The 25,437-nt window shown below is 43.0% G+C and overlaps 1 protein-coding gene across 1 annotated transcript in view; it reads left to right on the top strand.

Moving 5' to 3' along the window:
• Positions 1 to 18,758, top strand: part of LOC124553216 (26S proteasome non-ATPase regulatory subunit 10-like) — a 29,765-nt gene extending 11,007 nt beyond the window's left edge. Inside the window, exon 3 of the mRNA XM_047127108.1 lies at positions 18,445 to 18,758. Within this exon, the coding sequence (XP_046983064.1) occupies positions 18,445 to 18,519 (75 nt within the window). The 3' untranslated portion in view covers positions 18,520 to 18,758. The remainder of the gene's footprint in view (positions 1 to 18,444) is intronic.
• Positions 18,759 to 25,437: the final 6,679 nt, after the last annotated feature.

The raw sequence follows: 25,437 nt of genomic DNA, 5'->3' as shown, positions 1-25,437 counted from the left end.
GTTACATTTTTTCCTTCAGTGCCTTTTTCCTGTATTTACCCAACGCACTTTCGCAAAGAGGTTGCCTTTCTCCAAAATGTTCCCAGTTACATTTTCAAATGGTTGAAATGGCTCTGAGTACTATGGGACTTAACATCTCAGGTCATCAGCCTCCTAGAACTTAGAACTACTTAAACCTAACTAACCTAAGGACATCACACACATCCATGCCCGTGGCAGGATTCGAACCTGCGAATGTAGCGCCTAGAACCGCTCGGCCACACCGGACGGCAGTTACATTTTCCTCTACGGATTACTGACCAACTAACATCGTTGAAATGCATCTCAAAACTCGTTTTTTATCTGTAATCACGCCTGCATGATAAGAATTGCAAACACTGGGGCAGTGCATTAAAATAGGTTGCAGTAGTATGATGTATGGGAAATACTGAATTTCAGAGAATCCTTCCAAGTGCCCCATGCGTGAAGATGCTGAAGAAGTAGGTAACAGATAGCCTGACACTAACCTGTACCCCACAATATTGCCTCAATGTTGACAACCATGGCAAAAATTTGAAAGGTGGAAACTGATAATCTCTCCAGTGTTGAAGAAGCGACTGTGGAAAATCTTAGTTGAAAACACTGTGGCATATAGGACATAAATGTCAACACTAACAATGAAAACAAAAGAAATGCTATGGAAATTATGTACAGGACAAATACACACAATAATTCTACGGGCTAGAATAAGAAGACATCAAAGGAATGGTGGGGAAAACGCTCAACACTTGTATAGAAGACAGAAAGGATGGTTTACACTTACACAACTTGTGCCTACTTACCTCTGTACTTGTGACAAATGAACTATCTGGTCAAGGGCGATGAACACTGTAACTTAGTCAACACAAGCTATAGTGAAAACAGATCGAAATATTCTTCTCCAGAAACAGTGTAATGTCGGCTGTCGGTCTGCTGTAAGTTCGTTCTTATCAGGTCTAGGTTCGCCAACAAACTGAAATGACCACTTTGAAAAATAGATCCGTGGTATTTTGAAATAGTCACAAATACTAGAAACAGGTAGCTGTTAAGGAATAAATGTACCTTTCACACAGTTCTGTGTACGAACAGTAACGTTTGTTTAACTCCCTCTGACTCTACAATTACTAGCATGGACACTCCACAAATCACATTTAAGTGCCTGGCAGAGGGTTCATCAAACCACCTACACAATAATTCGCTGTTACGCCAATCTGGTACAGCGTGCGGAAAGAAACGAACACCTATATCTTTCAGTGCGAGCTCTGATTTCCCTTATTTTAGTATGGTGATAGTTTCTCTGTAAATAAGTCGGCGTCAACAAAATAGTTTCACATTCGGAGAAAAAAGTTCGTGACTGAAATTACATCAGAAGAGTCCGCTGCAACGAAAAACGCCGTTGTTTTAATTATGTCCACTCCACACCCTGTATCATTTCATTGACACTCTCTGCTTATTTCGCGATAATACAAAACGTGCTGCCCTTCTTTGAACTTTCTCGATGTACTCTGGTAAGGATCCCACACCGCGCAGCAGCAATTTAAAGGGTGGACAAGCGTAGTGTAGACAGTTACTTTAGTACATCTGTTATATTTTCTTAGTGTCCTGCCAATAATACGCAGTATTTGGTTTAGCCTTCCCCACAACTTTTTCTACGAGCTCCTTCCAATTTATGTTGTCCGTAATTGTTATTCCTAGGCATTTTGTTGAATTTAGGGCTTTTGGATTAGACTGATTTATCGTGTAACCGAAATTTAACGGATTCCTTTTAGCACTCATGTGGATGGCTTCACACTTGTCGTTATTTAGGGTTAATTGCCAACATTGGCACCATTCAGATATCTTCTCTAAATCATTTTCCAATTTGTTTTGATCTTCTGATGAGTTTACTAGACGATAAACGACAGCATCATCTGCAAACAACCTAAGACAGCTGCACACATTATCTTCTACATCGTTTATATAGATAAGAAACAGCAGAGGGCCTATAACGCCAGAAATCACTTCTGCTTTACTTAATGATTTTCCGTCAATTACTACGAATTGTGACCTCTCTGACAGGAAATCACAAACCCAGTCACATAAGTGAGACGATATTCCATAAACACGCATTGTTAATACACTTCGGTTGCGTGGTACAGTGTCAAAAGCCTTCTGGAAATCTGGAAATATGGAATCAATTTGAAATCCCTTGTCAGCAGCACTCAACACTTTGTGTGAGTAAAGAGATAGTTGTGTTTCGCAAGAACGATGTTTTCTAATTCCGTGTTGACTATGTGTCAATAGGCCGTTTTATTCAAGGTAATTCATAATGTCGGAACACAATATATGTTCCAAAATCCTGCTGCATATAAACATTAATGATATGGGCTTGTAAGTTAATGGGTTACTCTTACTACCTTTCTTCAATATTGGTGTGACCCGTTCAACTTTCCAGTCTTTGGGTACGGATCTTTCGCTGAGCGAACGGTTGTATATGATTATTAAGCATGGAGTTATTGCATCAGCATACTATGAAAGGAACCTAATATGCATACAGTCTGGAGCAGAAGACTTGCTTTTGTCAAGTGATTGAAATTTCTTCACTACTCAGAGGATACTTACGTCTACGTTACTCACGTTGGCAGCTGTTCTTGATTCGAATTTGGAATATTTACTTCGTCTTCTTTGGTGAACGAATTTCGGAAGGCTGTGTTTAGTAGCTCTGCTTTGGCAGCACTGTCGCTGGTAGTACTTTTCATTGCCATGGCGCGGAGAAGGCATACTTCACACTGTCTCTTTGGATTTTCAGCCAGGTTTCGGGACGAACTCCCTTATGCAAACTGTTGTAAGCATTTCGCACTGAAACCCGTGGTAAATTTCGAGCTTCTATAAAAGATCGCCAATCTTGGAGATTTTGCCGCCGTGTGTCCATATCGAATCAATGATCTATTGGTTAAAACCGCATCAACATTTAATTTCTAAAATTGTTGTCGTGGCATTCGGTGATTTGCTTTCCATGATAGTTCACTGTTGCTTACTGTGCAGCAGTACAACAAGATAGACTTTAAACATTGTTCCATATATGAAGAACTAAAGCGAAAACATTACTGCCTTGACATATCAGCTGTTTTATTAAACTTTTCATTCAGTGTATATGGCCGACCACCTGATTACACAACATTGTCCACATGCTTATACGTACTTGCTATTTTTTTATTAATTTTTCACTTCTACTCTTCAGTTGCCACACCACATATTCTGACCGTCAACGTATAGTAAGTAAAAACTACTTCAAATGCACGTAAGTGTGTCAAAATGTTCACAATAACCTGTGTGCTTTCACTTTGGGCTATTAGACTAAACAGCGTTCAGTTGGATCTCTTTTTTTGGTAAATATCCACTATTATATTAGTGTACCAGGAAGCCAGTTTCTGCTGGAGACTCAATATCCAGGGCTTTGAGTAAAATTGTATGTCTCAGCAACCACTGAAGTTATCTAATTATGAACTGAATGTGATCTTTATTGTTCTTTGGAAGTGTTGGCCAAGGAATCATTACAATCCATTCACTGGAATGGCCAAAATGAAACAATGGCCAAGAGCATGATTTAGCGACCCTGTACACTCCATTCGCCACAAAACGTTTAGCTTCAGCCTATATCAGTTGAATGATCTCTCACTGCACTGCATGTTTTGCTAAATCATGACGAAATCGTATCCTGAAGATGGTAGGCAATGCTTGCAGAACTCAACTTAAAAATGCTTAAACTTAAAATACAAGTGTTCAGACTACCTGAAGGGAGTCATTCAAGTCATTAAGTAACCAGAAAGAGATGACAAGTCAATGTCAAATATGAAACTTCCTGGCAGATTAAAACTGTGTGCTGAACCGAGACTCGAGCTCTGGACCTTTGCCAGTGAAAATATCATTCTGAATATCAAATATATTGCGAGTGATTTTTTTCAGAATAACGGGAAGATATATAGTAGCCCAAAATTTTCTGCGATGTTGGTAGAGTTCCTTACGACAATTAAGATTTATTATATGTAAATATTTGTGTCTTGTGAGATGGTCATCTTTTGTGTGTGTGTGTGGGTGCGTGTGCGTGCGCGTGCGTGTGCGCGTGTGTGTTTGTTTGTTTTTGTTTCATTCCATTTCACCATAATTACACAAGTTTCTAAGTACTCCTATTGTGTTAGTTAAACTGCGACGCTTGTGCCATTGCCTTGCCTGTGTTATAATTTTTCCATATGCGCCATATCAGAGTAAAACGTAACACATTTCCTAGGTCATCTAGGAATGTGGAACTGCTCCATAGAGACAAGGTGACACTACTTCTTATAAGAGAAATACATCTAAAATCACAGCTGGAGAGTGTTGTAATATTATTGGCCAGGCACATTCTTGGGTCTGTGGGGATTTTGTATTCAAAATAGTTTTACCTACTAGAAGTTACTTCACCTGTTGTTTAAAACAGAAAGTAATTAAGAATTCATTGCTATCTGTAGTCAGCGTTGAAGTCAGATGACTGATCAGAAAAGATGAAAACTATAGTGAATGAGCAAATTGTTAACTGTGCTTAAAATTTAAAGATGTTGGTGACATTTTGCTGTAACAGAGCTTTCCGAATTATTTCTTTGGGGCTCATGTGGACTTAAACAACTTTACTGCGACATTTATGCTCAGGCACTGTGTGTACTCCTCTGGCAACATATTAATAGGTAGACTACGGGAGTTCGAGTGCAAAGTACACTGCAGCCAGGTTTGTGACAAGGCCAACTGCCCTCCGTATAAAAAAATGGCGGCAAATTCAAAAACTTGTAGTAAGTGTAAAAAATTGCCAGATTGCACTAATGGGTTTTCCCACCACTCCGACGTCACTTTGGAAGTAGCGCTGTTATCCTAAGTATAGAATTCAATATGGCGGATGTGGAAGACTGGCATAGGCGCTACAATATCAGAATCCATGATGATTCCTGAAATACTGTCACTAGCTCTACGGAGTCAGAGTCCAGGTCCTGGAATACTGACAGTATGATGCCAGATTACCACGTAATACAAAGGCCATTTGTTCATCCTACTGGTCTAGGCGTGTCTGTAATACAAAGCGTGCCAACCTGCTGACCTAGTTAACATGCTTTGCGAGGCTGCTCTGTACTCAGAGATAATGGTTACTTACAGAGCTCCTGCATACCGCTTCACCTATGTCTAGGTTTGAATCTTTTCGCTTTAGATAGCATCGAGAGGGTAAAGGCCTTCCACCAAATGTGGTAGCTGACCAGGTGCTGCAGGGCTGCCGCAGTATCAACTGCTGCCTGCCGTAAGCCAAAGAGCAGAGCGACGTGTGGTGCTGTCGGCTAGAATAGGGCCAAGCCATCAGGTGACCAACTCACCTGTGACTTGCTTCACAGGTACCTTCACTAATCTCTCTGGCAGTTAGGTGTAGGTGTTCATATTTCAGCACTTTTAGCGATGTGTAAATGCATCTCTCCTGGTAGAAAGGACACGCGTAATGCAGATGTAACTGCACATTGTATATAATTTTGTATATGACAGGGGAGAATGAAAGAAAGGAAATGACTAGAGTTTACCAAATGTATTTCTTTTTTCATCAAAATTAATTGCAAATAATATTTTTTTTCCTTACAAAAAATGTGGCCCACATGTTGGACTAGTTCCTAATACATTTTTTTCCAATCAGAAAAAATATGCCTCACATGTCTGACCTTTCGATGATATATTTCTTTCCAGGTACAAAAACTGTTTATACAATATATTTACAAAAATTAAAGTTACAGTTCACAGGATAATATAACCAAAGTATACCTCACAGGTTATATATTCATCTTCAAGTGATATGCTTTTTTCAACAGCATGGAATTCTTGCAGCACAGTTTACAAGCAGTTGATGCACTTTCACTCTTCCAGTAGCTTGGAATACTCATATCACAGTTGACAGATTTATACATTTTAACTACACTTGACATAAAATATTTTTTTACAATTCCCCCATCCAGCAGCTTGGAATACTTGTAGCGGAGTTGAATGAGCTATACTTTTTAACTACACTTGACATGAAATACTCATTCATATCTTCCCTGTGAGGCATGACACCAAACTGATGATGTGGCCTGCAGCAGTGAAACTTGCTCTACTGTACAGCTAATACAGCTAATACACACATGGTGTACTAAAAAAATAATTATTCGTGCGCATGGTGTGCAAGAAAGAAGTACTCTCTCTCTCTCTCTCTCTCTCTCTCTCTCTCTCTCTCTCTCACACACACACACACACACACACACATACGCACACAGACAGACAGAGAGAGAGAGAGAGTTACATGGTCAACATTAATAAAACCAACAAATTTCAGGGACAGATTCCTGACTGGAAATGTAGGAAAAAAAGGTGTGGAAATGCATCGTTCCCATGATAGGTGGCGCTGATGAACGGCTATTCCTCTGACCACTTGCCATATGTTCTTATTTGTTGAAGACTGTGAGATTGATGCAGCATACGTCAGGCATCAGAATGGTCTGGTATTCATGTCGGGGATGGGCGTCGGTCGTGTTTCTGTACAGCCAAGGAGATAGAAACAATCGATCGGCAGCACAGATATACTAAAGGAAGTACTATCACAAACCCCAACCACATAACATAACATTTCAAGGCCCTTTTGGGCGTTCTTGTGTTCATAGGTGGTTCAAATGGCTCTGAGCACTATGGGACTTAACTACTGTGGTCATCAGTCCCCTAGAACTTAGAACTACTTAAACCTAACTAACCTAAGAACATCACACACATCCATGCCCGAGGCAGGATTCGAACCTGCGACTGTAGCAGTCGCGCGGTTCCGGACTGCGCGCCTAGGACCGCTAGACCACCGCGGCCGGCTGTTCATAGGTCCTTTCAGACAGACAAACAAGCAGGAAGGTGGGACATCAGATTTGGAGGATCGGATTCTACAGGAAATTGAGCAGCAAGTGGCCCGCCAACATAGCTGAATCCACAGTACGATTATGTGTACGACTACAGAATGGATCGCATATTCGACCCTGTGCTGCAGTGTTTACATGTATTAGACGTCAACAAACAGTATTTACAATCTGTTGCACTTTCATCTGTTCCACTTGCTTCCATGTGGCGTCATTTAACGGATAACTTACAGAACAATTGTTGTGTTGTGTTCTGCAGTTTGTCGACTGGGGTAATAAGAATAACCGAAAATTGACAGGTGTACATGTAAGTCTTCCAGACACTGCAGCCCGAGGAAAGCTCACCATCTGTGTCCTGTCTGCATACAATTTCAACTACCTACCTACAAACTACATGGAGATTCTTAACTCTGACTCCAGTAAAGACGATATAACTATTATACAGAAGTGTCATGCGGGATGGCCTAGGCCCCAGCGGTGAGACACTTTTACAGTGCTACTAGTCCATGATTCTTAATGCCTCGAATTCTATATACCAGGTGTCGAAGTACGAAACCGGACTTTGGTTGCAAAAATTAAACGTCTGTTTTTGGAAACCGATAAACAATATTGTAATCAAAATAATTTCCATTGCTATTTATATATTTGTCCTACCTGTCCGGCAGGCTATGAATGCCACGCCAAAAAAGTTCTTCTTTTGAAGCGAGGCAGTCAGTGAACCATTTTCGTACATTTTCAAACCAATTGAAGCGTTGTTCAGCCACAGCGTGTCCCAGTGATGCAAACAGATGATAACTGGACGGAGCCAGGTCTGGATAATAAGCTGCATGCCGTAGTACTTCCCAACTGAACTCCTCGATGGTTTTCTGGAGCTGTTTTGCTGTGCGTGATGGGACGTTATCATGAGCAATATGACTTTGAGTTGCATTTTTCCTTATTCCGGCCTTTTTTCACTTAATGCCCGATTTAAATCGATCATTTGCTGTTGGTAGCGATCAGTGCTGACGGTTTCACCAGGTTTTAGCAGCTCACAGTAGATGACCCCCTTCTGATCCCATCAAACACGGAGCATGATCTTCTTTCCAAGGCGATTTGGTCTTGCAGTGGATGTCGATATTTTGTCGGGATTCAACCGTGATTTACGATGCTTAGGATTCTCAAAATATATCCAGTTTTCGTCACCTGTCACTATTCGATGAAGAAACGACTTTCTTTTGCGTCTGGCGAGTAGCATTTCACAAGTGGTCTTTCGATTTGCTTTATGTCTTTCATTCGGTTGATGCGGAACACATTTCCCCACATTCTGCACCTTCCCTATAGCATTCAAGAGAAGAGAAAGGGCTTTCTGCGTCATATGCAACAGTTCCGCGAGTTTCTGTTGAGTTTGAGTATCATCTTCGTCCAATAAAGCCTACAATTCGTTGTCTTGGAACTTTTTCGGTGGTTTCTCGCTCTCGTCGTTTCTCACGTCAAGATCACCACTTTTGAATTTTTTGAACCACTCGAAACACTGATTTTTCCTAATAATATGTTCTCCGATAGCTTTGATAGGCCTTCGATGCGATTCGCACTTCGTAGCCACTAAGCTCGACATGTGTACTGGTTTGAAGCAGATACTGACGTATGGAACTTGGGTTACTGTGTGTTGACATTCCTCGTCAGCCGTTACAGGAAGCATGGCGCTGCAGACGCGGCCTCACGGGTCCTACACTGACGGCTGGCACCATCTATAGGGAAATTCCGGCCTCATACTTCTACACCTGGTATACTCTCTCACTTTGTAGCAGCAGGAGACGGACCCCCGGGGTGACTTCCAGAATATGGTCAGCAGCGCGTTTTGCTCTCGGTCCAGTCTTAAATTCAATATCTACTTCCCCGTTGAATTCGTCTGTGGTGATGTGTCCACTAAGATTTATTTCGCAGAGCTCTTCGAGGGAGTCCGACTGAAGACTGGTAACATTTTCACGAGCCTCTTGGTCTGCAAAACAATGAACGCAAGGGAAATTGAGCATGTTTTAAGGTTCTTCCACAGTAGGCCAGTGAACCCTTTTAGCCGCGCGGGATTAGCCGAGCTGCAGTCATGGACTGTGCGGCTGGTCCCGGCGGAGGTTCGAGTCCTCCCTCGGGCACGTGCGTTTGTCCTTAGGATAGTTAAGGTTAAGTAGTGTGTAAGCTTAGGGACTGATGACCTTAGCAGTTGAGTCCCATAAGATTTCACACACATTTGAACATTTTTTGAACCCTTTCACTTTATCGCGCATTGCTGTCGCCCCGACCCTGGTTACAGGAATCCGCTTTTCCCGAGTGAGTTCTGTTTCTTCAGCTGCCATTTCGGCTGCTTCTAAAATATCCACCCCTGCAACAGTGACACTCATATAAATCACATCCAGGAGCTATTCTGTTACATACAGACCGTCGTCCTTTGCCACGTACTGCGCTGTTGTTGTCACTCCTGAAAGCTAGGTGCCTGTATCTGTTTTATTTATCGATGTATGACATATTTCGTATCTTTTACGTTATGTAAGACTTATAACCAACACGAACAAGCTGAACATTTGTGGATACAGAAGTCTCTTCTGCAAGAGTCAAATGGCTCTCAGCACTGTGGGACTTTATATCTGAGGTCATCAGTCCCCTAGAACTTAGAACTACTTAAACGTAACTAACCTAAGGACATCACACACATCTGTGCCCGAGGCAGGATTCGAACCTGCGTCCGTAGCGGTCGCGCGGTTCCAGACTGTAGCGCCTAAAACCTCTCGGCCACTCTCGCCAGCTTCTGCAACAGTCAGCCGTTACCTTAATTCTTCCTCTCTGTAGTCACCCGTGATTTCACCGTGCTTCTATGAAACCAGTTTCCTATAGTGTCTTTCAATAGACGACTTTCTGTGGAAGGTGCCACATATTAGACATTTCCCTTTATACTCACAACTAACAGAAGATAGTGGAAAGTTCCCACTTCGGTTTAAACAGACTTTCGGAACTGCCTGCTTTTTTTCGGAGCATGTTGTTCCGTTATTCTAGTAAATATCTGGCGCTTCTCTGTTTTTCTGTTTCAGTCTTGAATAGGGTTGCGAGTAGAATCAGATCGATGCACCGTGCAGACACACCCTGCACTTCGCACTGTCTGCGCGCGATGATGTGCATTGTGAACAACAATGTGTACATTGTGTACAAAAACACGTCCTTGGCGTACTCCGGAAATCACCTGCACATCTGTCGATTTTGCTCGAATTTGCGACGAGTTCAGTTCCATCTGCACGCAAGTCTTGGATCCAGTCACAAATCTGGTGCAATGCTCGGTAAGCTCGTATTTTTCCTCCAAGCAGCCATGTGGAACGGTGTCAGATGCCTTCCCAAAGTCAAGGAACACAGCATCAATGAGAGCGCCGTTTTGAACAGCACTGTGGATCTCGTGGAGGAACAAAACGAGCTGAGTCTCACAAGATCTCTGTATGCGGAATTCCATTCGATTTTTTTTTTAGAGGCGATTTTTCGCTCTCCAAAAACGTCATTATTCTTCAGCATAAAACATGTTCCATAATTCTACAACAGATTGACGTCAACGAGATAGGTCTACAATAGTGTGCATCTGTTGTACGGTCCTTCTCGGAAACGGGAATGACCCGCGCTTTTTTTCCAGTCGCTAGGTACCATTCGATGTTCCAGAGATCTACGACAAACTGCTGGTAGAAGAGGAGCGAAATCTTCCGCATAATCTTTGTAGAATCTTACAGCTACCTCACCTGCTCTTGATATCTTTCTACTACCAAGCGATTATAGTTGGTTTTCTATTCCGTGACCGGTTATCTCAGTATCTGCCATTTCACCGTTCGTACGACGATTGAAAGGAGGCATTATTTTACGATCTTCCGCGGTGAATCAAATTCAGAACACTGAGTTCCCTATTTCGGCCATCTCTCTGTTATCTTACGTTTCGGTGCCAGTATCTTCACTATGTGATCAAAAGTATCCGGACACGTGGCTGAAAATGACTTTTCGTGGCGCCCTCCATCGGTAATGCTGGGATTCAATATGGTGTTGGCTCACATTGCACTCTTGCAGGCATACGTTCAATCAGGTGCTGGAAGCACGCGAGTGCAGGCTTTCTTGGCGAATTTCATATACGAAGTCTTCACGGGTTGTCAGCCGAGTAGCATCGTCGTCTCGTAGCTACGACTATGCTACTCGGCTGACAACCCGTGAAGACTTCATATAGGCGCTGGAAGGTTTCATGGGGAATGGCAGCCCATTCTTCACGGAGTGCTGCACTGAGGAGAGGTAGCGATGTTGGTGGGTGAGGCCTGGCACGAAGTCGGCGATCCGAAACACCTCAGAGGTGTTCTACAGGTGGAAGTCTGCGCGGATAAGAAAAGTGCAATCCGCATCCGCACCGCATCCGCAAGATCCTAATCCGCATCCGCAGCAATTAATCCGCATCCGCAAGTTCCTTATCCGCATCCGCATTTATTTAAGTTTTCAATGAGTAATTAATAGTAATAGACAGTAGTACTTAGGATTATGGTATGTAATGACATAGTTGTTGTTAGGGTGCCATTTCTGCGACAACTTAACCACTTTTGACTTCTTAAATCACTGGAAATGCTCTACACCTACTCTAAAGCAGACCATTCCAAAGAGGAAAGCACTGACGCTCCGGAGCACACACAGTAGCGGCTCGGATCTCGTGAGATTGGAAACGCTATTTAAAAAAATGAAATTCAATGTAATAGTATCAAATGATGAAAATACGTGTATAGAAGCAGTTATATTTCGCTGCTCTTGTGCCAAGGCAGCTGAAAATGACGATGGTTTTAAACTGTTACTAGCACATTGCATCAGTTTTTTTGTACTCACTGCATGGATGTGTCAAATTTTGAAGCCATTCATGTCATCTGATGATTATATTATAGCTTACGCGTTCAGTCCTCGTCATTTCCAGGTGAAAATATTTACAGTATTAGGCCTACACAGCTACACTGCAAAACGCTGGCGCACCTGTGAAAAAGTTTAACTGCCAGCAATAATTCACGTTTTATGGAAGAAATAACTCGTCTTCCGGACAACAATATCAGTGGTTATAGAAATTAGGAGTCCATTTAGCTTTAGCTAAAAATACGATTGAAACCTCGACCTCACCTTTTGGCTGATTTATCGAATTAAGACCCCGCGATAAATGAAATGTCTGCATCTTTCTCAATTAAAAGTTATTCACACTTTAAAACATCCCCAACATTGATCTAAATTACTAAGACAAAATTTGCAGTAGATTTCGCAGTTAAAAATAATTTTTTTCAGAGTTTAATGGAACTGCAAACGATTTCAAGATGTCTATATAAAAACCACTGTCCCATAACTTCAAATGTTAGGCACTGTTATCTGTTAAGCAATACCTAGTTACAGTTAAAATGTTCAATTTTGTTACGAATTTCAGCCCTTATCTTTACTAATTGGCTGGTAAATTAAAAGACACATTATTATTTTGGATGATTTGTTCTTGTTGGGAATAGTAAAAATACTAACAATATGCCGAGGAAATTCTTTACTATAAATATTACAATAAAAACTCACAGGCTTCAGATTAAATATTTTCATCTTCTGCTTGCTTCTGATTCAAATTCTGTAAATGAAAGAATCAGATGGAAAAAAATTGTAACTAATTCAGAGAAGCCCAAAACATACAGTGATGTAAGAGAAGCTGAAAAAGTACCTTTTTACTTTGGAAGATTACTATGCAGCAACATGATGTCATCAATCGTCTGTGGCTTCAAAGACGTGCGTCGGTCCTGCATTATTTGTAGAGAAGCTTCTCTCAGATGGCGCGCTGGACGCTGGAATGCAGTGCACGAAGAATGCGAGTTTGGAAAGACGCGGATAGACGTTTTCACGTCCATGCCACCAAGCTACCAGGTCGTTGCCTTCCGAAAATTTGACTTTATCATTCGTATATCTGAGAATTTCATATGAGGCAAAGTCAAGATCTCTCGTCGATTCATCTTCTGAGGAATCTTTAAATTCATTAAAAAGTACGTCACACTTCTGTTTTTTTGCAGGAATTCCAGATGTTGTTTCCTCCTTATCTTTTAACTGTGGACAATTTCTCGCAACATAATTTTTCGCTTCCTTTACAACTTCATCTTTTTCGGCACTGCTAAGAAATTTTAGGTTTTTATATTTTGGATTAAAAAACGTTGCACGTTTATGGGCTACTGTCATGTCCCATTTGCTGATTAAAATAGATTTGGCTTTACTCTTTAAATCTAACAGAAATGGGCTGTCGCCATCATTTTTTTTTTCAAGGAAGGAGAGAAGTTTTAACTTCCACAACACACACAAATAAAGCGTAGGGGTTTTGGAGGCTTCGAGATCACAAGAAGCTATTTTAAATGGTGTCAGAAAGGTTATTATATCTTCCAACATCCTCTTGTCTATAGAATCAATCAAATTATCTTGATTGTTCTCTGACAAAATTGACAGAACTTCAAACCATTGTGAGTTAATAGACTCAAACATATTCAATTTACTGTTCCATCGTGTGTCTATATCTCCTTTCAGTGACTTCTGAAGGCTATTCTGAAGACCAGATCTTTTAAAGAAAGTTGTGATAGCTGGACAGGAATTTATTAATCGCTGCACGTCACTCGTCTCATTATTCGTGTCTCCTCGAGTCATGTGCTCCAGCACAGTATTAAGAATGTGTGCTGAGCACGAGAGCCTCTTGTATTGCCGAAGTGCTGCCACAACATTTGGACCTCTATCCGTAACGAACACGATGTTATTCACAGCACTGAATAAATCGAATGACCGTAGTATCGTAATTAATGCAAGTTTAATGTTTTCTCCTGTTTTTTTAATCTCACTCTCAAAATTTCTGGTGCATAACACTCGATCCTCAAGCTTCACTTCTTCATATAATTAACATAATGTGCAGTCACTCCCATATAGTTTATTTTACGATACGAATCAGTCCATAAATCGACAGTTAGTGCTCCATCTCTGAATATATTCTTCACTTCTGTGGAGACAGTTTCGCGCAGACGATAGGCCATTTCCTTCAAATTTCTGGATATGGTGGTTGGATGAGGTAGCAGTTCCTTAGCCCTCACTGCACCGTACTTGGCCCCCCACATCAATAAGAAACTGTGCCGTCTCGAGAAACCCAGATCCACACGCAACTTAGAATTGTAAAATGTGTTTGCTGACAAGATTGATAAGTTTTTCTGTCGCGGCTGTCTTCAAATTGGTCGGTACTTCAGGAACTTTCACGTCTCTCTTGGTATTTAAATAAGTAATTATGCTACTTTGTCCAGCCTCACATGAATGTTTTAGCAAATCTGAAGTTCTACTTTTGTTTCTAGTGTAGGAATATACTTTTTTACATGTAAAACAAGCCACTATATCTTTCATCTTTTCGTTGCCATCAAATACGTAACCGAATTTTTTCCCAATTGGCGATTTCAATTTGTTTTCCTTCACTAATGTAAAATCACCTTTTTTCACTGTACACGAAATTGTGTCCATCGATATTGTTTTCATTTGAAGAAAGAACTCTCACCGATATTTGCTACGATGCACGTTGTCACTCGGTCACTAGAAAGCGCTAACTGAAAGCAGCGGGAAATTGCAACGGGCACCTGTCTGGTAGACAGTGCGCAGGTTTGCCACCCAGACAGCACTTCACAGAACACACAAAAGACATGGCCGCGGAAACGGATTAGGCGCAGCTCTCTTGGGTACAGCTACGTCGGCGTAGCCGGGGGCTGAGGACAACAGACATCCACTCTACTCGGACCGTGCAAGATTCCAAGGATGTCCACAGACTTGAAGTTTTCAACTAACATTGCGACGTATGCACTGGGGAGACGCCTTGCTCATTATCCGCAGATGACCCGCGGATATCCGCGCCGGTCGCGATTTTATCCGCCAAGTAACAAACACCGCGGATATGCGGGGATATCCGCATCCGCGCAGACCTCTATCTATAGGATTGTATAGGATTCAGGTGAGTGCAGGCCAGTCCATTACTTGGATCTTATTGTCGTATAACCATCCCACACAGGCCGTGGTGGTGCGCCATTTCTGGTACATTAGCTCTTTCGCACAACTATCGATTACACAGCTGTACTTTGCCCCTGTTGTGATCCGGCGGCGGGTATTCGCGGTCGGTAAGTTTGTCGTCGCACTCGCTACGAGGCGCTAGGACGGGTGTGCAGACATTTGCCACGCCGGACATTTGCCACGACTTTACCTGCTCCGAAGGGATGGGTCCCTTGTCACCCCCTCCCCCTCCCCCCTCCTCCTCCTCCACCCACCGCCCGCCCCTGGAACTGCATTTAGTAACTCCACTTTAGTGGCACTGTCATCAGTAACATTACCGTCGCTGTCGCGCAGTAAAGGTACTTACTGAGCCTTTCCGTTCGTTTACTTTACATAGGACCAGAATCTCTATGGATTTTTCGCCACATTCGTAGAGAGAGTTTCGTTGTGGAAACTATTAAATGCATCTCGCATTGAAATCCGCACCAAATTTCGAGCCACAGTAAAACTTCGCCAATCTTGGAGGTTTTGCGTTCGTCTAAATTATACGTGCCTTTTTCGGTGCCCCTGCAGCAGCTTTCTGTCGTGTTTTGTGTACCATAGGGAATCAGTTCCGTATCTTATTAATTTATTTTGTATGAATCTCTCGAGTGCTGTGATACTGTTTCTTTGAACTTGAGCCACATATGGTCTTCACTTACATACTTTGGAAGGATTGAAGACTGTCTCTTAGAAAGACGCCAACCAAATTTTTAGCTACTTTTATAAACAGATGCATTTCGCGTTTAGTTTTGGTGAATTTCTTTGTTACAGAATTGAGCCTCGCTACGACTGTGTGTTCACTAATCCCTGTATCCGTCGTTATGCTCAGGATAATTTGTGGCTAAGAGGTCAAGTGTGTTTTCGTAAACATTTACAATTTCAATGGCCTAGCGAACTAATTGTTCAAAATAACTTTAAAACAACATTTAGAACAATTACGGAAGTTGTTTTCTGTTTACAATAGTGTCTGAAAAATAATATTTGTCAACATACGGAAGGTAGATTGCAGTCACTGCCAACTGTAATTGTATGAGTAGGGTACCTATTTGTGATGAGACTCAAGTTTTCTTTGAACTGTTCAGCAACTGTTTCATCTGAAACCGGGGGTTGGTAAAAGGAGCCAGTTATTAATTTATTCCGGTTGTGGAATATAACCTCTGTCCATACTAAGTCACAGGAACTAACTGCTTCAATGTCGCTTGTGAGCTGGAACACACATTACATTATTTTTCCTTAAGTTGTGCTTCTTGTTTCTGTTGTAGTGGAGATCATTACAATTACGGCTTTTCCCTCCAAAACCTAGGATGCCTTCTCTGTGACCCTGTAAATACCAGAGCTCAACAATGTAGAACAACAACGTACGTTACAAGCACAGCATTCTGTATTACTTCATTTCCTTATTTCTAACATTTTAAAATTGTACGTCGACTTTACATGACATGTCAATCAAAGATGTTCTTATCTCTATTTCGTGAACGTATTTTCAGTCATGTTTTGAACATTGTCCCGCTACACCTTATTAACTAATGTTTCGCCGCAAGGGATATCGGATTTTAGAGAATAAATTACTATGGAGTATGTCATTCTTCTTTTCAAACATTCACATACCCATTTCTTCTTTCCTTATTGTCTTTTGGGCGTGCCCTTGTAGTAATTAAAGTAGGCACAAATGCAGTGCTCAAAAAGAAATGATTAGCGTACATTCGCATTCTCTTTACATCTTTCCTTTCTTGTTGCTCCCACGGGGATGGACTGTTTCTATCGCAATCAATAAGCGTGAAAGGAAGGTACTGTACAGACAGAGGGATCCATATTTATACTTGCCAGAACTAATTACATACTGACATAATCGTCAGTGCCGGCCGCGGTGGCCGTGCGGTTCTAGCGCTGCAGTCCGGAACTGCGGGGCTGCTACGGTCGCAGGTTCGAATCCTGCCTCGGGCATGGGTGTGTGTGATGTCCTTAGGATAGTTAGGTTTAAGTAGTTCTGAGTTCTAGGGGACTTACGACCTAAGATGTTGAGTCCCATAGTGCTCAGAGCCATTTGAATTTGAATAATCGTCAGTATTGCTTTCATTTCCCAAAAGTTATAAATATTTCTACTTCGGAAAAGAAACTCTGTATTTCGCCAAGATGTCGAAGAAGAAGTTCCCTTATGTACTGGTTGTATTGAGTAAGATGTGGAGATGGCGGACAGAAGAAGTACGAGGAAGGGCATCCCTTACCTGAGGGATCGCCACTCAGGCTACCTGCCGAAGGGGCAAGTGTTGCAAAGGTCCAGCGTGGCAAAGGTCCAGCGTGGCAAAGGTCCAGCATGGCAAAGGTCCAGCGTGGCAAAGGTCCAGCATGGCAAAGGTCCAGGGTGGCAAAGGTCCAGGGTGGGAAAGGTCCAGGGTGGCAAAGGGCCAGCATGGCAAAGGGCCAGTGTGGCAAAGGGCCAGTGTGGCAAAGGGCCAGCGTGGCAAAGGGCCAGCATGGCAAAGGTCCAGCATGGCAAAGGTCCAGCATGGCAAAGGTTCAGCATGGCAAAGGTCCAGCGTGGCAAAGGTCCAGCGTGGCAAAGGTCCGGCATTCACTAGGACGTGCTTGAGGGCCCGAAGGAGCAAAACACGCGGGCTTGGCCAGCAGTGGCGCGTCCGCTCTACCTTGCAGGACAGTCGCGAGATTGTGGTGGAGCTGCCTGATGTCAAATCTGGGCGCTGCTCGTCGTATTGCTTTGGTAGTTGTTTTCTCGGACAAGACCATTTCCTCGAGACCATCTCGAACAACGCTCTCCGTCGGAGATGTACGTAATTTGATGCCTTCGTTTCGTGGAACCATTTGCGTTGTAGCGACTGTCACTTGTTGGTTGGTTGGTTGGTTGCCCTAATGTATGTGTTGTTGAAGTAAGAACAACCGGCAAGTTGTGTGATCGCAGGGAGACTAGCGGTCACTACTTCCTTTAAGGAAATCCGTGTCCCCAGAAGATGTCGTAATTGTAAGCTATTGAAGGTATTAGGTCATGGTCTAGTTGTAATTTTCTGCATACCAGGCTTACACTTTTGGCAGTTACATTGCAGACCTATGCAAGGAAATTAAAGTGCAGTAAACTTAGTTTCTGCTGAAGTTGTGCATTTGAATAACGTAATGTTATCTTGAAATTATTTCCATTTCGTCTTTGTACACATTGTCAGCCTTAATGATATGTGCAAAAATTCGTTGCCTAATTACGAGAGTGTAAAAGTCTGACATTATTTTCTAACATTGCTTTTGTGTACAAGTCTTAATTTAAATATTTTACAGCACTGATATTGGTGCAAAATTTTTGGCGTTTTATGCAAAGCACTTATTATTTTTTTTAAAAAATTGTATTATTATTTATTGCTTCTTAACTTATATTAATCGATGTTTGCTTGGTGTTTGCTGTGATTTCTGCGGCCTGTTTGTGTTCCAGTTTTTCTGCGAATTGGGGTGTGTTGGAGCGGCGCCACGTTCTTTCGGCGCACAGAAGCTGCGACGTGCCATCTAATTTGAAGTGACTACTGGTTGGGATCCGGCGTTTATGCGTTGTTTCGGATGGCTGATCTGCTGCTTCCGGCATTTTAAGTTAAGTCACCTTTTGCCCAGGGCAGCCTCGCCTCACTACTCGTTTGGTAGTTATTGAACATATATTATACACTCCTGGAAATGGAAAAAAGAACACATTGACACCGGTGTGTCCGATCCACCTTACTTGCTCCGGACACTGCGAGAGGGCTGTACAAGCAATGATCACACGCACGGCACAACGGACACACCAGGAACCGCGGTGTTGGCCGTCGAATGGCGCTAGCTGCGCAGCATTTGTGCACCGCCGCCGTCAGTGTCAGCCAGTTTGCCGTGGCATACGGAGCTCCATCGCAGTCTTTAACACTGGTAGCATGCCGCGACAGCGTGGACGTGAACGGTATGTGCAGTTGACGGACTTTGAGCGAGGGTGTATAGTAGGCATACGGGAGGCCGGGTGGACGTACCGCCGAATTGCTCAACACGTGGGGCGTGAGGTCTCCACAGTACATCGATGTTGTCGCCAGTGGTCGGCGGAAGGTGCACGTGCCCGTCGACCTGGGACCGGACCGCAGCGACGCACGGATGCACCCCAAGACCGTAGGAACCTACGCAGTGCCGTAGGGGACCGCACCGCCACTTCCCAGCAAATTAGGGACACTGTTGCTCCTGGGGTGTCGGCGAGGACCATTCGCAACAGTCTCCATGAAGCTGGGCTACGGTCCCGCACACCGTTAGGCCGTCTTCCGCTCACGCCCCAACATCGTGCAGCCCACCTCCAGTGGTGTCGCGACAGGCGTGAATGGAGGGACGAATGGAGACGTGTCGTCTTCAGCGATGAGAGTCGCTTCTGCCTTGGTGCCAATGATGGTCGTATGCGTGTTTGGCGCCGTGCAGGTGAGCGCCACAATCAGGACTGCATATGACCGAGGCACACAGGGCCAACACCCGGCATCATGGTGTGGGGAGCGATCTCCTACACTGGCCGTACACCACTGGTGATCGTCGAGGGGACACTGAATAGTGCATGGTACATCCAAACCGTCATCGAACCCATCGTTCTACCATTCCTAGACCGGCAAGGGAACTTGCTATTCCAACAGGACACTGCACGTCCGCATGTATCCCGTGCCACCCAACGTGCTCTAGAAGGTGTAAGTCAACTACCCTGGCCAGCAAGATCTCCGGATCTGTCCCCCATTGAGCATGTTTGGGACTGGATGAAGCGTCGTCTCACGCGGTCTGCACGTCCAGCACGAACGCTGGTCCAACTGAGGCGCCAGGTGGAAATGGCATGGCAAGCCGTTCCACAGGACTACATCCAGCATCTCTACGATCGTCTCCATGGGAGAATAGCAGCCTGCATTGCTGCGAAAGGTGGATATACACTGTACTAGTGCCGACATTGTGCATGCTCTGTTGCCTGTGTCTATGTGCCTGTGGTTCTGTCAGTGTGATCATGTGATGTATCTGACCCCAGGAATGTGTCAATAAAGTTTCCCCTTCCTGGGACAATGAATTCACGGTGTTCTTATTTCAATTTCCGGGAGTGTATATATGTAAAAAAAGGGGTTTTTAATTGCTTGGGAATCAATTGCATTAATTAACTTGTTGTGCTCCTTGTTGTATTTGGGTTCGTAACGAACTGATGCGCTTTTTAAATTATCTTCATATTATTGATTATTGCCTTTTTTTTTTTTTTTTAAAAAAAAAGAAAGGTGCCACCATGTAAAATCACCTTCAGATTGCAATTTGTTTCTTAAGTATTGAAATCTCCGCTAAGTTGCTGTAATTAGGCATTTTGATAATGTCTTAAGAATGGCCACATGTTGTTTGCCTCTAATTTGTTTTATAAATCCTTGTTTGAATAAACTGTTATTAATTGATGCGCTAGTTGTTGTGTTAAAGGGTGACTTAGTAGGGGCCTTGACCTTCCATGCTAAATGTTCCCCTCATCCCGACTTCCTAAATTACAATGAATTGGTGCTCCATCGTTTTGAAAGATACAATCGCCTTTCCCGAATAAACTGTGGGAAGCAAGAAGGTGCTTAAAATATCAGTGTAGGCCTATACTGTGATAGCGCCACGCAAAACAACAAGGAGTGCAATCCCCATCCATGAAGAAAACGACTACAGCATAACACCACCGCCTCCGAATTTTACTGTTGGCACTGCGCACGCTTGCAGATGACGTTCCATGGACATTCGACATATCCAGACCCTATCATCGCGCCACCACATTGTGTACAGTGAGCTTTCACTCCACATAACGGTATTCCAGTGTTCAATGGTCCAATGATTACGCTCCTTACACCAAGCGAGTCGACGTTTGGCATTTACTGGCGTGATGTGTGGCTTACGAGCTGCCCTCGACCATGAAATCCACATTTTCTCTACTACTTGTCATAGTACTTGCAGTGGATCCTGATGCAGTTTGGAATTCCTGTGTGACGGTGTGGATAGATGCCTGCATATTACACATTACGATCCTCTTCAACTGCCGGCGGTCTCTGTCAGTCAACAGACGAGGTCGAACTCTATGCTTTGCGCTGTACTTGTCCCTTCACGTCTCCACTAACACATCGAAACAGTGGGCCTTGAGATGTTTAGGAGTGTGAAAATCTCGCGTACAGACGTATGACGGAAGTGACACAAAATCACCTGAGCACACTCGAAGACCGTGAGTTCTGCGGAGCACCCCATTCTGTTCTCTCGCATTATCTAATGACTACTGAGGTCACTGGTATGGAGTAACTGGCAGTAGGTGACTGCACAATGCACCTAATATGTAAAATGTATGCTTTTGGGGATGCCCGGATATTTTTATTCACATAGTGCAATTTCGAACTGTTGATTTCACATAAGGCCAAAATGTCTTAGGGTATTTACTGAGATGGGTTAACAAAGTTTTACTTTCAGGGTCACCTAACGCTTTTTCATTGATCTCCTTTCGCTTATTCTCGCCTTGTCCAGCTTACGTTTATCAGCCGGGTTTTGACTTTCCCTGGATCCGAGATGAAGCTGTCTTTGTTACGGAGCAGTTTTCTAACACGCTATTAAATCGCGGTGGGCCTTTCCCATCCCTTAAGACGTTCCTCGGAACATACTTGTCCAAGGCATTTTGAACAACGTTTTTTGAATTTTTTGTCTAAGTCATTTTTAACGATGTTTTTGAATTTTCCCATTTTTTCTCCATGTCCTCGTTCTCATTATAGAATTTTTTATTCTTGTAATGACACAAACCGGCTCAACAGATGAGAAAGGTGCTATCTTTGAGATGGACTGTGGATATAACGTGTGTTGAGCGTTTTACGGCGCAGACTATAGTTCAGCAAACTCCGCGCTATGCGCACTTGAGAAATAACGTAGCGGACAAAAGTATCTTCTAGAATAAACTCTACCTAGGCGACGTTACTCTTCGTTAATACAGTATCCTTGACACTCGATTAATAATTTTTTTTTAAATATGGCTTGAGATACTGGAATAGGAAGACGTGTTGTCAGAGTCGATCTAATTGTATTATTGCGCGGCAGCCATTACGGAATTTGTTGGAGACTAAAGTTTATCGAAACGCTGAGGCGTAACATCTTGTGAACAGAAAGTGGTTGTTTTCTTAAAGGAAGCCACCTTATAAATAAATATTTATTCAAAGGTGAGCAATTTCATCATTTTGAGGGCTTTGGAAATTTGTGCTTCAAGTTTACATACACGCACGATTAAACACTCGTGTCGGCAGCAATGTTGGAAGAAACTTTTGGGGAAATTTGTGTAGTTTACACATTGTGCAGTCCGTAATCTGTGTTTTGTATAATTTTGTTTCGTCCTTGCTGCAGAGCTGGTGTACTCACGGTAGCCAAGCAGCCTCCTGCGTCACAAACGAACTTGAAGACCTAACAGTTACTAATACAGGCAAGATCAGCGTATTGTCTTTGATTACATATTCCTGTACCTCTAACACACAAACTCTTTATCAAGAACACGTAATGTATCGTATGTATTTTCTAGTACGTAGCGATTTGTAGAAACATTATAGTGCTGTGCATTATATGTGTATTACATTTGATTTTTGTCTGCTGTAAATGCAGTGTGATGATAGGTCAGGTGCAAGATTTGTTTGTTGTTACTGGGTTATGGTAAGGGCTTGCGGTTAGTTTTACAAAACTCATAGTGAACAGCAAACGGACGTTCATCCAGCCACTGAAGCGTTTGCAGATGAGCCAATGGCTACATCTAGGTCGAATATGGATCCTTTGACGGAAATACTGAACAGATGGTTTTTTGGCAACTGAAGTGGACACAGTAGATGAGATGACTACTAAGAGAGAATAGATGATATCAGTACGAACATATACAAAAAAGACGAACTAGCTGCAACAGTATCTACTCTCAGGGGTGTACCTAGGGGTTGGCAGGAGTGGCCCCCACCAGGGGTGCAAGAGCAAGGGGGGGGGGGGAGGGGGGTGCAAATTCCAAAGGCCACCGACGATGACGTGACGGAGCGCCGCACCGCCCTCTGAAAAAGTAACGCTGCACCGCGGCCAGCCTGGTACGAGAAATTGTGGAAAAATTTGCTACACAACGGAGAAGAGATAGTAGAGAAAGACGCTCTGATGACGAGAATCCTCTTCGCTTTACTGGGAGGCACTTTCCTCACGTCACTCCAAGAAACGCAGACTATGGCGTAGATGTGCAGTCTGCTTGAAACAGAATGTGCGCGGCGGCCGGTATTATCTTTTTAGATGTTGTTGTTGTTGCGGTCTTCAGTCCTGAGACTGGTTTGATGCAGCTCTCCATGCTACTCTATCCTGTGCAAGCTTCTTCATCTCCCAGTACCTACTGCAACCTACATCCTTCTGAATCCGCTTAGTGTATTCATTCTTGGTCTCGCTCTATAATTTTTACCCTCCACACTGCCCTCCAGTGCTAAATTTGTGATCTCTTGATGCCTCAGAACATGTCCTACCAACCGATCCCTTCTTCTAGTCAAGATGTGCCACAAACTCCTCTTCTCCCCAATCCTATACAATACTTCCTCATTAGTTATGTGATCTACCCATCTAATCTTCAGCGTTCTTCTGTAGCACCACATTTCGAAAGCTTCTATTCTCTTCTTGTCCAAACTATTTATCGTCCATGTTTCACTTCCATACATGGCTACACTCCATACAAATACTTTCAGAAACGACTTCCTGACACTTACACCTATACTCGATGTTAACAAATTTCTCTTCTTCAGAAATGCTTTCCTTGCCATTGCCAGTCTACATTTTATATCCTCTCTACTTCGACCATCATCAGTTATTTTGCTCCCTAAATAGCAAAACTCCTTTACTACTTTAAGTGTCTCATTTCCTAATCTCATTCCCTCAGCATCAGCCGACTTAATTCGACTACATTCCATTATCCTTGTTTTGCTTTTGTTGATGTTCATCTTATATCGTCCTTTGAAGACACTATCCATTCCGTTCAACTGCTCTTCCAAGTCCTTTGCTGTCTCTGACAGAATTACAATGTCATCGGCTAACTTCAAAGTTTTTATTTCTTCTCCATGGATTTTAATACATACTCCGAATTTTTCTTTTGTTTCCTTCACTGGTTGCTCAATATAGAGATTGTATAACATCGGGGAGAGACTACAACCCTGTCTCACTCCCTTCCCAACCACTGCTTCCCTTTCATGTCCCTCGACTCTCATAACTGCCATCTGGTTTCTTTACAAATTGTAAATAGCCTTTCGCTCCCTGTATTTTACCCCTGCCACCTTTAGAATTTGGAAGAAAGTATTCCAGTCAACATCGTCAAAAGCTTTCTCTAAATCTACAAATGCTAGGAACGTAGGTTTCCCTTTCCTTAGTCTAGCTTCTAAGATAAGTTGTAGGGTCAGTATTGCCTCACGTGTTCCGATATTTCTACGGAATCCAAACTGATCTTCCCCGAGGTCGGCTTCTACCAGTTTTTCCATTCGTCTGTAAAGAATTCGTGTTAGTATTTTTTAGCCGTGACTTATTAAACGGATAGTTCGGTAATTTTCACATCTGTCAACCCCTGCTTTCTTTGGGATTGAAATTATTATATTCTTCTTGAAGTCTGAGGGTATTTCGCCTATCTCATACATCTTGTTCACCAGATGGTAGAGTTTTGTCAGGACTGCCTCTCCCAAGGCTTCAGTAGTTCTAATGGAATGTTGTCTACTCCCGGGGCCTTGTTTCGACTCAGGTCTTTCAGTGCTCTGTCAAACTCTTCACGCAGTATCGTATCTCCCATTTCATGTTCATCTACATCCTCTTCCATTTCCATAATATTGTCCTCAAGTACTTTGCCCTTGTATAAACCCTCTCTATACTCCTTCCACCTTTCTGCCTTCCGTTCTTTGCTTAGAACTGGGTTGCCATCTGAGCTCTTGATATTCATACAAGTGGTTCTCTTCTCTCCAAAGGTATCTTTAATTTTCCTGTAGGCGGTACCTATCTTACCCCTAGTGAGACAAGCCTCTACATCATTACATTTGTCCTCTAGCCATCCCTGCTTAGCCATTTTGCACTTCCTGTCGATTTCATTTTGGGACGTTTGTATTCCTTTTTGGCTGCTTCATTTACCGCATTTTTATATTTTCTCCTTTCATCAATTAAATTCAATATTTCTTCTGTTACCCAAGGATTTCTACTAGCCCTCGCCTTTTAATCTACTTGATCCTCTGCTGCCTTCACCACTTCATCCCTCAAAAAAATGGCTCTGAGCACTATGGGACTTAACATCTTAGGTCATCAGTCCCCTAGAACTTAGAACTACTTAAGCCCAACAAACCTAAGGACATCACGCACATCTATGCCCGAGGCAGGGTTCGAACCTGCGACCGTAGCAGTCCCGCGGTTCCGGACTGCAGCGCCTAGAACCGCACGG

Source organism: Schistocerca americana, chromosome 11 (genome assembly GCF_021461395.2).
Source record: "Schistocerca americana isolate TAMUIC-IGC-003095 chromosome 11, iqSchAmer2.1, whole genome shotgun sequence".
Classification (NCBI taxonomy): Eukaryota; Metazoa; Arthropoda; class Insecta; order Orthoptera; family Acrididae; genus Schistocerca; species Schistocerca americana.
This window is presented reverse-complemented; position numbering and strand designations above follow the sequence as displayed.